Source organism: Cebus imitator, unplaced genomic scaffold, assembly GCF_001604975.1.
Source record: "Cebus imitator isolate Cc_AM_T3 unplaced genomic scaffold, Cebus_imitator-1.0 Scaffold178, whole genome shotgun sequence".
In the NCBI taxonomy this organism is placed as follows: Eukaryota; Metazoa; Chordata; class Mammalia; order Primates; family Cebidae; genus Cebus; species Cebus imitator.
In genome coordinates, this window is record NW_016107493.1 from 135,463 (window position 1) to 151,943 (window position 16,481).

At 38.4% G+C, this 16,481-nt stretch overlaps 1 protein-coding gene across 2 annotated transcripts in view; it reads right to left on the reverse strand.

The window, feature by feature from the left end:
- RFTN2 (raftlin family member 2) overlaps window positions 1-16,481 on the reverse strand; it is a 69,095-nt gene that overhangs the window by 35,622 nt on the left and 16,992 nt on the right. For both annotated transcript variants that reach the window (XM_017545172.1, XM_017545171.1), the window contains exons 2-5: window positions 14,900-15,083; window positions 12,280-12,394; window positions 6,913-7,192; window positions 4,245-4,454 (exon numbers count right to left, since the gene is read on the reverse strand). In XM_017545172.1, the coding sequence (XP_017400661.1) occupies window positions 4,245-4,454; window positions 6,913-7,192; window positions 12,280-12,394; window positions 14,900-15,083 (789 nt within the window). The remainder of the gene's footprint in view (window positions 1-4,244; window positions 4,455-6,912; window positions 7,193-12,279; window positions 12,395-14,899; window positions 15,084-16,481) is intronic.

Below are 16,481 nucleotides of genomic sequence, written 5' to 3' on the forward strand. Positions count from 1 at the left end.
GGCTTGAGCCACCGCGCCCGGCCCAGAAATTCTTCAATCAAAAAATGCAAATGAGATCATGATTCCGTCTTTAAATCTTGAATGAATGAATTGGAATAAATATCTTGGTAAAAGCACACACTCTATTTAGGTGGCTCCACCACCTTCCAGTTATGTGAATGCGGGCACCTTATTTAAAATCTCTGTGCTTCAGTTCCTTCATATGTAAAAGGAGAATAAGCATGGCCTGGCACGGTGGCTCATGCCTGGAATCCCAGCGCTTTGGGAAGCTGAGGCCAGAGAATCACTTGACGCCAGGAGTCTGAGACCAGCCTGGGCAGCAAAGTGAGACCTATCTCTACAAAAAAAGTTTAAAAGATTAGCTGGGCGTGGTGATGTGCAAGGAGTCCTGGTTACTCGGGAGGCCGAGGTGGCAGGATTGCTTGAGCCCAGGAGTTCAAGGCTATAGTGAACTATGATTGTACCCCTGCACTTCAGCCTGGGTGAGAGTGAGACCCCATCTACAAATAAATAAATATGTAAATAAAGTTAAAAAACCGGGAAATCATCATCTTTACCTCACAGGTTGCTGTGGGGACTAAATGAGTTGATGAATGCAAAGGGCTTAGCACAACGTTGGTGTATAGAAAGTACAAAATAGGTTTTTGCTGTGGTCGTTGCATTCTTCCTGGTTAGGACCCCACAGGGACTGGCTACTGCTTACCTCTTCCACTGTGTCCACAGGCATTCTCTTGCCTGCCTTGTTCCAGAAACACAGACCTTTTCCCAGTTCCTCTTCCCTGCCCTAAGGTCTTTGTACATTTAGATGTGTTTCTTCGGCCTAGAATGGTCTATGTCTGGTTCTCACAGGCCTGCTCCTCTCCAGCTGCCTAGTCTCAGTGTGATGGCTGCCTTCTCAGAGGGGACCTCCTGACCACCTTTTGAAGTGGATTCTTTCCTGGTACTCTTGCCATAATATCCTCTACGGTCATGTCACACAATTTTCTTAGTTTTGAAATTAGATGTATATGTTTTGACACTTTTACTGCCTGACTGCCTGATGCCACACAGCTAGTGCCTTGAGAGTAGGAAACAGCATTATAAACCCAGTGCCTGGCATGGGGCCTGGCACATATGAAATGAGTAAAGAGACATTTGAATGTCATTACTCCATCCCTACTCTTCATTGTACTACCTCTCCTCCACTAGCGCCACACAAACATTTTTACAGGAGTGGAAAGATTGAAATGAATAACAATTAAAGGCTGATAAGAATTCATAAATATTCAAAATGTAAGGCCAGGCATGGTGGTTCGCACCTGTAATTCCAGCACTTTGGGAAGCTGAGGTGAGTGGATCACAAGGTCAGGAGTTCAAGACCAGCCTGGCCAACATAGTGAAACCCTGTCTCTACTAAAAATACGAAAAAATAGCCAGGTGTGGTGGCATGCATCTGTAATCCCAGCTACTCGAGAGGCTGAGGCAGGAGAATTACTTGAACCCGGGAGGCGGAGGTTGCAGTGAGCCGAGATCACACCATTGCACTCCAGCCTGGGTGACAGAGTGAGACTCTGTCTCAAAAAAAAAGAAAAAAAAGAAAAAGAAAAAAATCAGAATGTAGCTTTAGATGTGATATGCTAAAGTGCGGAAAGATTATGCTCTGGGGGCGGTGGGGCATTTGGAGGCTGGTGAAGTGTAGGCGCTTTAAGGGTGATTGTGCCTGTGTGTCCCAGGGTGTGCTTCACAGCAGAAAAGGCTGTTACAGTGAGTGTGGAGAGGCACTGAGAAGGAATTTCACAGATCTTACAACTTTTACCTCTGACTCTGCTGAAGTAGAAAACTCTCTAAACATTTGTTCCCCCTCTCTCTGTTTCTGGAGGGAGGCATTTTATTCAACATGATTTGTGGGGTAATATATTTAAATTTCTGAGCACTGTCTGGTTTTGTTCTTCCATTCCTCATGGTGGGCTAACTTCTGACAATATTTTGGAAGAGAACAGAAACAAGACCAAAAATATGCATTGCCTGCCCCGACCACCCGTCCCCATGTGCTTTAGATGTCAGGCATCAAACGTCCCAGAACAAAGCCACCAATTCAGCCCTGCTTCCTTGACTTGCTTCTCACAGTGACAGATATTGGTCACAATTTCCCCTCGGCAACTTCCCTGTGTACTCCCAGGAAAGTCCCAAATGACATGCCCAGTTGGCAGACCCCACAGACCGATGTGGCTTGTGAGGGGCTTGTCATGGTGTGTAATGTCAAGTGTCTAATGAGACATTCCAGAGCTGCTGAGAGGGGGAGATTCTGTGTCCCTCCCTATCCCCCCGCCCTCCATGAGCTGCTGAGAGAGGGAGTCTCCCTGGGGTTCTCTAAATAGCTTCTGAGGCTTTAAGAACAAAAGCCACATGGAGCCTGGCTGGCAACTGCTGTGGCTAATTTTATTTTCATCAGGCAGGACCCAAGGCAGGGGTGCCTGAGAGAGACTGCGAAAAGAGTATGTTTCGTTTCTCTGTTCAGCAGTTAGTCACACACCAAAATTTGAAATGGCTTCAACTTAGATGTTTTGGAGAAAAGAGAAACAGGTGAGAAAGAGAAAGAGAGAGAGAGAAAGAGATTATGAAGCATAAACCGACCTCTAAATAGATGATCCACACTAAAAGTACTGTAATTGCACATAACAAGTACAAGTGGCAGGAAAGAAAACTAACGCCAGAAAATGAACTCTGACTGTTGGCTAGGCATTATAGGAGTCACTTTACATTTATTATATCTTATTACATCCTCACAAAAATTAAAAGTAGGAGTATTTTTATTCCTCTTTAGGGAACTGAGGCTCAATGAGCTCAAGAAACTTCCCAAATGACAGAGCTAATAAGTAGAAGACATAGGATTTAAACCTTGATCTGTTTGATTCTAAAACTCATGCTCTTCCTATGAAACTTTGCTGTTACTATAAAAAGCCAAGTTGGAAGAAGCTTCCAATAACCAAAAAATACTAATAAATATTTTTAATTTATATATATATGAGACAGGGTCTCAATCTGTCACCCAGGCTAGAATGTGGTGGTACAATCACGGCTCACTGCAGCCTTGATCCTTCCACCTCAGCCTCCTGAGTAGCTGGGAATACAGGTGTCTGCCATCACGCCCGACTAACTTTTTGTATTTTTTTAAAGAGATCAGGTTTCGCCATGTTGCCCAGGCTGGTCTCGAACTCCTGGACTCAAGCAATCTGCCTGTTTTGGCCTCCCAAAGTGCTGGGATTACAGGTGTGAGCCACAATGACTGGCCTACTGAAAAATACTAAGAAATATTTATTAAGCACCTGCTCTGTGCCAAGCACTATGCAAGGTGTCGTATTTCTGGGTGCTCCAATGGGCTTGATCCTTAATATTGCTAGTTAAAAGGGCCTATTGGAACATGACTCCTGATAATTTAAAGTATCATCCAATGTCTTTAGTTGCATCAGTTAAGGTAATATTAGGCTGATTTAACAATAGTAAGGTACAGGGAGATCTTATTTGCTTTTCATGCTTTCCTCTAACCTCATAGAGTTAGGGTTCCCAGTTATCCTGGCTTTCGTAAACTTCATTTTTCCTAATGCATTTTTCTAGTTTCCTTACTACCTTTTCTTCTTCTGTTTAAAACACTCATCTCTTTAAAAATTCTCCCTAGAAAGTCATATTTGAGAATTTTTAATTGTCTTTGTTTTCATGATAGACACAAATGATTACATACTCCATTATAACTAAATAAGAAAGGCTAGAGAGGGATGAAAGACAAGACGAAGACAGAAATAAGAACAGAGCCAACATCACTTTCTAAACCAAAGATTACTTTTCTATACAAATTATAGAAAGAATCAGGTATAGACTGACTATACACATGGTAGTGTCCAAAATTGGGATAATGTAATATATATGAATAGTAACCATGAAATGCCTTCATAAACTTCCCATTTGGACTATTATAATACATCTTATTTGGAAAATTCTCCTAGTAAATCATGCAGGGGTTTCCCAATTACAACCCAACAGTGAACATTTTATGTTATAATTCTGCCCACACACTGGGTGTCCACTGTGCTTAAGGAGCTTTAAGCTTTTAAATTAAAGTTACATATCTATGTAACAGTTGGAATTTATTTCCTTAGAAATAATATCTGTCCTTTCAGCCATAGAACTTAGGAGGCAAAAACATTTTCACTGATTTTGATACAAGTTCAAATTCTTTAGATGTAAAATATCATTAACATAAAACTTACCTTTAGATGCTTCCCAGAATACAAAAGAATCAATTAAAGACAAGCCTTGTTTATAATAAAATGTAGTTAATTCCAGCCAATCGGCATCAAGTGTGCTAATGACTGATCCTTTTCTCGTTACTTTCATTGACAGGATGCCTTCCTGATAGGTCCAGGAGGCTGAATCATCATCAAAAACATTGAAGACTGTATACAATTTGTTGTCTGAGGCTAGGCATTCAGAAGGAGAAAAAAGGGGAAAATTATAATTTTATTGATTAAAGATTCTTAATTTTCTCACTAGTCATGAGATAGTCCAAGCATACAAACAAGCACTCAACTTAATTAAATGTCAATATTATATTTGCTTCAGCCTACTTTTTCAAAGAAATGAGAAATGGATACAGTTGAGGCTACTATGTAGTATCCTCTAATTCTATTCTCCAGAAATAAGTACTATAATGAAGTTGATGTTTATTATTCTCATGCAAGCTTTTATTATTTTAATACATCTTTATATACTCACAAATTATATGTAACATTTTACAGTTTGAAAACATTAAAAAAGGTATCCTATTGTAGATATGAACTGACTTTTTGTTCAACAGGCCTTTAAAATGTAAATAACCATAAGACCTTATTCATTTATTTTAACTGCTACATAGAATGCTAATGTTCTATTCTCCTTTTAGTGGACATATACATTACTTTCAATTTTTTTTGTTATTATAAACTTTATATCTCCTTGGACACGTGTGAGATTGACTCTAGAACAGATATGGAAATGCTGGATCATACCTTGAATTAGCAAATTCTTAGCTTGGGGTCAAAGGATCCACACCTATGGTTTTGTTTTAGGAAGTTTAACATCACCTGTATGACAGACCAAAGTATCTGGGTTCCATGGACTTCACCAGATACTCAAAAAGGTCTTTTGTGCATTCTCCCATTCTCCCTCCTCTAATTAAAAGCCACTACTACAGAAATGTTATTGAGAAGTATATAGTTTAAAAATACAGAGGAAGAGAGGAATCTAATGATTGATAGTTACATTAAGTACTATATTGGATTTAGAACTTAAAGGACTAGAAATAGACATCTGATTTGCTCAAAGTGAGGGTGGGAACTCATATGGAGTTTAAAGGTAGAACTGGGTGGAAGACAGTGAATAGCTCTCCTACTATAATTCCAATATCTCTTGCTCACTTTTACATTTTGATATGGTTTGGCTGTATCCCCACCCAAATCTCATCTTTAATTATAGTTCCCATAATCCCCATATGTTGTGGGAGGGACCAGGTAGTGATAATTGAATCATGGGGGCAGTTTTTTGCATTCTGTTCTAGTGACAGTGAGTTAGTTCTCACGGGATCTGATGGTTTTATAAAGGGCTTCCCTCTTTGCTAGTCTTTCATTCTTCTCTCTCCTGTCACCATGTAAAAAAGGACATGTTTGCTTTCCCTTCTGCCATAACTGCCAGTTTCCCAAGGCTTCTCCAGCCATGCTGGACTGTGAGTCAATTAAACACCTCTTTCTTTTACAAATTACCCAGTCTTGGGTATTTCTTTATTAGCAGCATGAGAACAGACTAATATACATTCCTATTATTTTTACATTGCAGAAAAATCAGGGAAGTTGTTAGCTAGGGGAACAGGTGAGAAAAGAGGATGATGGTGGTGGTGGTGGAGATGGGTGAGATCTAAGTTGGTAAATGCTCCTAGTTATTTTTTCAGGAGGTACAGCTTATGTGGCTAAATGAATCTCTGCCATGTATAGGATGCTAAGCACATCAAAACATGACCCAGAAAGCCTGATACCAAGGCGTGCTCCTCCAGTGCCAAGACTGATTGAAGGATCAGTTAATAGGAGTTAACATAGAGTTTATTCTGTGCCAGGCACTGGGTCAAGCACTTTGTAGACATTTCTTATTTACTTCCCACAATAACCCAATGAGGAAATTCCTACTATTACCCTCTTTTTATAAAGAAATTGAGATATCTGATTCCAGAGCATATGTGTAGCCTTTGCTTTTCTCTGATAGTGCTTTTTTAAAAGCATGCCCACAAAGGTATCAGAAAACTTCGAATTGTCCTAAATGCATAAATAAAATATTCTCAATTTCTTGGGAAAACTTGCTAGCTGGCACAGAAGAATACAACTGTTGTTCAAAGTTATTTTAGAATGCAGGCACTATTGTTATATTAATTGTTTCATCACAATGTGCCAGTTTCATATTCTAGTTGATGATCAAAGAAAGCCAATTAATTCCAAAGGTGAAAACCATCCATGAAGTGGGAAAGGCCAAAACAAAAATTCTCACACGCTGTTTATTAGTACAAACATAAATCAGAACAGCTTTTTAAACTTAATAGACTCACTTATTTAGTACACACGTACAGCCTTCAATTTACAAGGGAATTTTTTATGACTAGATGGAAACCAGTCTTCAACACAAAGTTTCATTATGTGGATGGCATTGTATGTCCTGCCAGACACCAATGTCTAAAAAACTGTCCTGCCTTATTGCTGGCTGTAATAACTTTTAAAAATCATGACAAGTTTTCATTAGTTCATTTAGTCATTATAATCTTTAGCCACTTACTTTGCCTCCTATTTCTAAAAGAAAACCTCAAAAATGTATTTTGCTTAAACTATAGTATCTTTTCTTTCAACCAATCGTATCTATTACCTTCTTCCTTTTTTGATTTAGAGGAACTGGGGCTGCCATTTTGTCCCATTTGATATTGTCCACTTTCATGATGAAGTTCTTCTTCAATTCCACTTTCAGATGATTGCCCACTTAACGTCCCTTCATTCCAACTTCTACAGTTTTCATCTGAACCATGTCTTACATGTAGCATTGATTCTATATCTCCATCATGATTGGTTCCATTGCAGAATTTAGATGGAGAATAATGCTGTGATATGAATCCAACAAATTTCATTCCTCTTTTAGCAGCGACATTAATCTGATATTTAAAAAAATGGCAGAATAAAATGTAAGCTCTATTTTCATTGATTACTTTATCAATTAACCTTTAGGCTTTCTGAGGAAATCCACTAGAATATAGAGTAACTTGACCAGTAACAAAAAACTCATTCATAAACTAATTAATCACCTGTAAAATAGCACTGCTCCCAAGACCATGCCACATGATCATCATGACCTTCAAACAGAACCAAATATACTTTAAAAATTATGAAAACAGGAATTATTTTTTCTCTGAAGCGCCACTGTTTGGGAAGAACTAATAATTCTGTAGCATGATTTTTGCAGACCATTTAACAATGGTGTCTCCAGTTGGAGCAAAATTAATACCTAGTCCAAGAAATCCCTAAAACTAACATTACCAAATACATCTTCATTAATAAACAAGAGATTTATTAATTGAAAAGCAAAAAACATATAGTTTTGTTTATTTGATGGTAACAAAGAAAAATGTTAAAAGACTGATTCTAGACAAACATGTGGGTATAAAGCATAAGCCCAATTCATACCACTACTCTTACAAAGCTTTCTGATCAGCTTATGTCTTTATTCTATTGTCTCCTATCTGGGCCAAATACATAGGATTAGATTCAATCCTATCAGTTAAAGAATAGGATTCTAATGCATATGCTATAATACCAGTGAAATAATTTTTGAGAACTAAATGCTTATTTTCACACTCAGCACTTTTCCCATTGACATATCTGTAAGATTTAACTCTTATTTAAATATAACAGCCAAAAACCTAAGGCATGTTCCTCTCTGCTTTTACTTCATTTCTTTGTTCTATTTGTCTTCTTCATGTGTTCAACTGGCAGCTCCTTTGAAGGCAGGGACTATGTCTTATCCATCCTTGTATTGCAGTGTTTTGTACTCATAGGTGCTGTATAAGTACTTGTTAAATTAGTTAAACGAAGAAATAGCAATGTCTTTTATATGGCTACTGTTTTAAACATTTAAATTAAATGTTTTAAATGTTACCTGGAAGGAGAGGAGAGAATTATGATGGAGGTTGCAAATGCAAACATTTAGAGTCAGAATGAAATGGAATGAGAAAAGCCAAGAGGAACTGGGGCAGAACAGAGAGCAATGCCCTGTCAATGGGGATAACTTAATTCACTCAGCTCCAGCTTGTGATGTAATAACCAAGCGAGTTAGAAGGAATGCGCCACACACTGAGTTCCAAATTAAGAGTCCTATTTATTAGCTAGTGACCAAGAGATGGTTAACGCTCAAAGTTCTCTCAGCCCTGAGGAAGGGGTTTGATTTTCCTTTATACCTTGATTTAGGTAGGGGAGTGGGTACCTAGCTGAATCGGAATTTTATAGAAGCAGAACAGGCAAGTTAGCTAGTAATCAGCGGGGAGGAGGTTCCCAGGATTGTTGGTTGCTAAGGGCATTTCCAAACAATCACCAAGAGGGGTTCAAAGAGAGTTATACACAATAGCAGGTGTGCTTGCCAAGCAGGATGCAGTTACATTGGTTATATGGTAGGACAAGCACAGAGTCAGCGTGACAGAAGCACCGTGTCAGTGTGGCCCAGTTATGCACCCAAAGGGGCTGTGGTAGGGAGGAGGAAGCTAGGTTTGCAGCTAAGATGAAGTCAGTTAGGCTAACCCAGGTTAGGTTATTAAAGTGAAGCAGGAGAATTCTGAGAAGGGGGAGAGAGTGTGGGTGTGTGGAGCTAGGACAAGGGATTAGGGCTGGTGAAACAGCATTTATTACCATGAAATAACATATTGAGATTGTAACCATTTAAAATAACCACAAATTTTCGTTCATATCAGTTGTCCTGGGAGAGAAGAAGAAGGAGGGATAGAGACATGGCATTCTGCAGGTAGAAATGGGTGAATTTATTATCAGTGCTTTCTCTAGGTCTTATTAGTTGATTTCAGTGAAAAGATGCAGAAAAGCTTTTTTCTTTTTCTTTCTTTTTTTTTTTCTTGAGACAGAGTCTCACTATGTCACCAGGCTGGAGTGCAGCAGTGCAATCTTGGCTCACTGCAGCCTTTGCCTCCCAAGTTCAAGCGATTCTCCTGCCTCAGCCTCCCGAGTAGCTGGGACTACAGGCATGCGCCACCACGTCCAGCTAATTTTTGTATTTTTAGTAGAGACGGGGTCTCACCATGTCGGCCAGGATGGTCTCGATCTCTTGACCTCGTGATCCGCCTACCCTGGCCTCCCAAAGTGCTGGGATCATAGGCATGAGCCACTGTGCCTGGCTGCTTTTTTCTGTTACTAGGAAATTTTATCTGGAAAAGTCTGGTAACAAATACAATATTAATGTTTTTTTCCATTTTTCAAATTGGAGGATTATTATTTTTAAAACGTTATTTTTAGTTTAAAATTCTGAGAAACCTAATTTTAAAATTAGAGTGAACACTGGTATAATATTAGAACTTAAAAGTTAGCTGTTCAACAACCAACTCTACACGAGGCAGCCGCTCAAAAATAATATTTGGCATTCATCTATGGCTCTTGTTCATGCCTGGAGCAATGGTCAAATATTTCATGTGCTCTGTTTCCTGAAGCTTTTCTCTTAATGAAATAACCCCGTTACTCGAATTGCTGAAATAACAGCACTTTCCTGTTTAAACAGATCTTCAACTGTGTCCAGGAAGTCAAATGCAAAACAAGGGCTCTGATGGTGATCTATTAAGACTAAATTAGTAGCTACATTTCTGTTTTCAAAATAAATTCGCTGGAGTGGATTTATCACCAGAAAAAAAATTTCCCGGAATAGTACTAATAAACAATATGCATAATTTGTTTCCAAATTGAGTCTCAAAGAGTTTTCCTAAAAACCCTTATTGAATAGTGTGACTTTGTACCTAAATGGAAAATAATCATTAGCAACTATAACTGGCTATCCCCAAACCGCAGATAATCATACATACATGGTATTTTAAAACTTGGAGGCAACAAGAGAAACGAGTGAACATATTTCACAGTTTCTTACCCCAAAAGAAAATGCCTTAGATTTTAGCTGTATTTAAATAAAAAGTAAAACTTTATAAATATGTCGGTGCAATGGAAAAAAAAAAAAAAAAACAGCTTTCCCTATAGAATTCCATCAATTCAGAATATTTATGAATATACAACTTTTTTGTTTTAATCAATATACATATAGCATTCAACTTTTCAGTTAAGTTTCAATTAAGTTATATGGTATAGATTTTTGCATCTTGACAGTCAATATAGTTGTCATGTTTAATGCCTGTAAAATACTCTGTTATATTAATCTGCCATCATCTCTTTCAAAGTCTTCCAGTTATTGAGAATTTGGACCCTTATTCACTGTTGATTAAATATCTTTGTATAAAAATGATTTTTCCCCTTTTCAATTCTTTTCTTTTCTTTCTTTCTGTTTTTTTTTTTTTTAAAGGCGGAATTTCACCATGTTGGTCAGGCTGGTCTTGAACTCCCGACCTCAGGTGATCCGCCCGCCTTGGCCTCCAAAGTGCTTGGATTACAGGCATCAGCCACCACGCCTGGCCTTCAATTGTTTTCTTAAATTCCTAAGGAGGGAATTACAACATAAAACAGGATTCACGGCCAGGTGTGGTGGCTCATACCTGTAATTCCAGTACTTGGGAGGCAGTAGGATCGCTTGAGCCCAGGAGTTTAAGACTAGCCTGGGAAACACAAACTCCTGTTTTTACAAAATAAAAAAATTAGCTGGGTGTGGTGTCACATGCCTGCAATCCCAGTTACCAGGGAGGCTAAGGCAGGAGAATCGCTTGAGTTGGAGACTTTGAGACTGCAGTGAGCTATGATTTTACCACTGCACTCCAGATTATTTTTTCCAAAAAAAAACGAAACAAGACAAAACAAAACAGGATTTATGTTTCTTCTTACTAAACAGATATTCAAGAATATTGCATTAATTTGTTACAATTCCACTTGTATTACGAATGTTAACTTTTCTTTGTTTTTATTATTGTTATTATTAGAGATAGAGTTTTGCTCTGTCACCCAGGCTGGAGGGCAGTGAGTTGATCACAGCTCACTGCAGGCTCACTCCTGGGCTCAGGTGATCCTCCTGCCTTACCTTCCTGAGTACCTGGTACTACAGGCACATGCCACCAGGTCCAGCTGATTTTTTTTTCCAGTTTCTGTAGAGCTGGGGTTGCCTAGGCTGGTCTTGGAATTCCTGACCTCAGGTGGTCCTCCCACCTCGGCCTCCCAAAGTGTTGGGATTACAGGTGTGAGCCACCACACCTGGACTTAACTTTTCTTAAAGCTTTGCCAACACTTGATTTTAATTATATTTCCCGATTTAACATTGGTGAGTTCTCAGTTTTTATTTACATTAAATATTATTAGGTTGAACCTGTTACCAAGTGTCTTCTAATTATTGATGTTTCTCTCTTTTATATTTGCTGTCCATGGTCTCTGTCTGTCTATTTAAGACTGCATATTACTTTCATGGATTTGTATTCCTTTCCTGTGATATATATTTTGAAACTGAAGCTCCCATAGGACACATCTGTTGCAGATTTCCCTTTGATTCTTCCTTTTTAAGCTTAATTTTCCCAGTACAGTTAAGTTATATTTATATGCTCAAATTCCTTAATGTAGTCATTGTATATATTTACTCTTCATTTTCTTTTTTTATATTAAAAATTACCTCTTTATCTCATCTGAAATGTGGAATTTATTCTCTGCAGAGCAATTGTCTACTTTCCCAACAGCATTCATTAAATAATGGTTGTTCCTCCATTTTATTTCATCAGGTTTGTCATTAAACTTCTTATATTTGTTTAAATTTAGTTCTGGTTGTCCATTTTGTTTCATTGGCCTGTATTTCTGTTTTAAATTCTTTTCAATTTGGCACAAGTGCTTCAATATGTTTTAAATTCTGGTAGAAAAGTTACCTGTCATTTTCTTATTCTTTATTTCTCTTTTTTCTTTTTTTAATTCTTCCTAACATATTCTATCATATTTTAATTTTTATTTCTCTTTTTTTTTCATTTTCCTATCCTTTTTAGGGTAAAAAAGAAAATTGACAAAGAAGAAATACCAAATGTTTCTCAATAGCCCATGAAAAAGTGCATAAATTTAGTACCTTTTCTATCAGTTCTTTTACTGCGTCATTTGCTTGTGCCTCAGAAGTTAGAGGACATTCCTCAATCACAAGCCTTGGGCGTCTTTGTCCACTCGGTGCTGCTGAATTCTTTGGGCTGTAACAGAGGGAATATGTTCATGATTTGAGGCCAATTGCTGCTTTTCAGCTAATATGCCCATGTGAAAATGAGTGAGCAACTCACAAACTAGGTCAAGGTAATCGTTTTTTGTTATTTCAAGCCCGATGGCTATCTTCTTACGTAAAAATACCAGAAAAACACAATAACTTCTATTAACACAATAACTTCAAATTTCCTTAAACTGCTATTAATTTGTAACTTAGAAAGAAAAACTTCAAGTCTGTTGTTTTACTAAAAGTTATAAGAAATAATTTTAGATTGTTGTTATAGCTTATTGAACAAAAGCACAAGTTAAAATTCTAGTTAAATGCAAATAAATATTGCCCTTTTTCCTTTTTCTTCTTTTCTGATCTTTTTTCTTTGCTTATTCTTAGCCTTGCCAGGATACTGCTAAGTCTATCTGAAGTAATTTTAAAAGCAGAAAAGATAATTCACACATGGTTGATAAGATTTGTAATTAGGACATGAGCATTACTACTGTCCAAAAATGCCATGTTTGCTTAGTAATGCTTGAACTAGTAAATATCTGATGAGGCTTTATATTTTAGTGAAAGCTGAAGCCTGTACACCCCACCAGACATGTTTAAGTATGCAATTACTTCGTGGGAGACAGTGTCCCTTAAAAACACGCCTGGAATTTTTTTTTTTTTCTCTTTTTTTAGACAGAGTCTTGCCTCGCTCTATCACTCAGGCTGGAGTGCAGTGGCACAATCTCGGCTCACTGCAACCTCTGCCTCCCGGGTTCAAGTGATTCTCCTGCCTCAGCCTCCCGAGTAGCTGGGATTACAGGTGTGTGCCACCAGGCTCAGCTAATTTTTTGTATTTTCAGTAGAGACAGAATTTCACCGTGTTAGCCAGATTGGCTCGATCTCCTGACCTCGTGATCTGCCCACCTTGGCCTCCCAAGGTGCTGGGATTACAGGTGTGCACACCTGGAATCCTTTAAGGTCCTTTCTTGTTTTTTTTTTTTTTTTTTTTAAAGTTTCCTATTTTCTTGGTTTTCCTCTAATTTCATTTTTCCCTCTCTGCTTAGCCCTCTCATAAAGTGATTGTTGTTGATCCGTCACAATAAAGAGAAAACACAGTTTTTCCCCTGGTCTTTGAGATGGTTTTGATATACAGTCATGCACTGCATAATGATGTTTCTGTCAACAATGGACCACATATGCAGTGGCAGGACCATAAGATTAACGTATTTTTACTGTACCTTTTCTATCTTTAGGTATGTTTAGCTATACAAATACTTTTTACTGTGTTACTATTGCCTACAGTATTCAGTCGGTAACAGACTGTACAGGCTTGTAGTCTCGGAGCAATGGGCTATACCATATAGCCTCGGTGATAGTAAACTGTTCCATCTAGGTTTGTGTAAGTGCACTCTATGATGTCCATACAATGATGAAACGGCCTAAGGACATACTTCTCAGAACACATCCCTGGCATTAAGTGACATATTAGTTGAAGAGTTATGTAAAAAAATTTAATGTGTTAATCTACGATATTTGTCCGGTCATCTTTACTCTTCATTGGAAAGAGCAACAGTATTTTACTATGAAAACCATCAAATTTACAATCTAGGGTGGCAAAAATGATTGCAGTATTGTTTGGAGAAGTAGCTATTAAAATAGAAAACACTACAATGGTTAGCTTTTAAATTCTATTTTGGGAAAAGGGCAGAGGTCTATCCAATTTGTGAGAACTTGTCATGGTAGGTTTTTCTGTTATTGAAAGTTTTAGAATGAGCTAGGCCCAGTGGCTCATGCCTGTAATCCCAGTACTTTGGGAGGCTAAAGTGGGTGGATCACCTGAGGTCAGGAGTTTGAGACCAGCCTGGCCAACATATTGAAACCCCATCTCTACTAAAAATAAAAAAAATAGCCAGGTATGGTGGCAGTCACCTGTAATCCCAGCTATTCGGGAGGCTGAGGCAGGAGAATCATTTGAACCCTGGAGGCTGAGGTTGCAGTGAGCTGAAATCGTGCCATTTCACTCCAGCTTGAGCAACAAGAGCGAAACTCTGTCTTGAAAAAAAAAAAAAGCTTTAGAATGTAGAGATAGTTTCTGTTACCACTATTAAAAAACAATGCAGGACAGTCAGAAAGTTTAGTGAAAGTGGACCTGGTAGGTCTGGTCAGCTCTTTAGCTTAGTGATAATATCAGTAGCTCACTGCTACCCCTGCAGCTGCTGAAGTGCCTACAGGAGCTTCCAGGTACCTCTGGAATCTATTTTGCTTTCCTTTTATTCATTGACATCCTCACTTAGGACCCATTTGTCTGCAAGAAGCAAAAATCAATCAGGAGTTTTAAGGAAGGAGGTGTAAATTTCCTTGCTCCGATCCAGGTTCCATTGCTGGAAAATGTGCTTTAAACTAAAACCCCCAAGTATCCTTTCTTCTCCGTCACTTGATTCAAAATTTCTTTTTCTTTTAGACAAAGAGAACTATCACTCTCACCTGCTTCTTTCTTGAGCAGCGTGCTTACCTTAATTTCAAGCGCGATAGCACCACTCTATAGAGGTAACTTGCAGGTAGGTGTTTTCGCTGCCCCACAGGTTGTATAACAGGATGAATAGCCCCAACAACATATCCTTTAAGATAATAGTCTTCCACTTTTGTTACGATATCTAGAATTGAATTTATCTTGATGACTGCTGGGTTTGATGAAGCTGAAGTATCAAAAGCAAAGAGAAGTTTGCACATTCATAAGATCGAATTATACATTATTTCTACCTATGTGTGATAATATTAATGAGTAGGAAAAGATCTTGGCCAGGTGCAGTGGCACATGCCTGTAATCCCAGCACTTTAGAAGGCCAAGGCAGCAGGACTGTTGAGCCCAAGAGTTTGTGACCAGCCTGGGCAACATAGCAGGAACACAGCAGGACCATGTCTATGAAAAAAGATAATCTCTTGAACCAGGGAGGCAAAGTTTGCAGTGAGCTGGTATCTTGCCACTGTAGTCAAGCCTGGGCAATAGAGCAGGACTCTGTAAAAAAAAAAAAAAAAGAAAAAATCTCCAATGGCTTAATCTCAAATAAATTTAATTTAAAGTGTATTTACACTTAAAAAAAAATTTTGAGACAGAATGTCACACTGTTGCCTAGGCTGTAGTGCATTGGTGCAATCTCAGCTCATTGCAACCTCTGCCTCCTAGGTCCAAGCGATTCTCCTGTCTCAGCCTCCTGAGTAGCTGGGATTACAGGCGTGTGCCATGCCTGTGATTTTTTTTTAGCCACGCCTGGCTAATTTTTTGTATTTTTAGTAGAGACAGGGTTTCACTGTATTAGCCAGGATGGTCTTGATCTCCTGACCTCGTGGTCTGCCCTCCTTGGCCTCCCAAAGTGGTAAAATTACAGGCATGAGCTTGTATTTATACATTTTTAAAATCATTTCAGAAAAAGGAAAAGTGACCTTACAAATTAGTAGACATATAATATTACCAATATGTCTAAAGCAGAAATACAATTTCTTACGTTTTTTTTTTCAATTAAGGCAGTTTCATTTGTAGGATTTCATTTGAGTGACTATATTTCCATTAATAGATATTGAAGACATACATAGGAGATACAATAATTTGAAAAGCCAGTAATTTTTATGACTGGACAAGAGGAGATGCATAATTTCTTTTCTTTTCCTTTTTTCTTTTTTGAGGGAGGGTCTCACTCCACCCTCCAGGCTGAAGTGCAGTGGCACAATCCCGGCTCACTATAGCCTCCACCTCCCGGACCCAAGTGATCCTTCCACGTAGATGGGACTATAGGGGTGTGCCTCCACACCCCGCTAATTTTTGTATATTTTGTAGAGGCGAGGTTTTACCATGTTGCCCAGGCTGATTTCAAACTCCTGAGCTCACGCAAGCCTCCTTCCTTGGCTTCCCAAAGTGTTGAGATTATAGGTGTGAGCCACCGCTCCCAGAAGAGACACATAATTTCTCAAAAATAAAATTTATACCAACCTGATAATTAAAAATGGGAGAAATGGCATTTATTAAACAGCATTTGTCAAGTGCTTTCTTATTTCTAACTACTCTTTCTTTCTTTCTTTTTTTTTTTTTTTGAGACGGA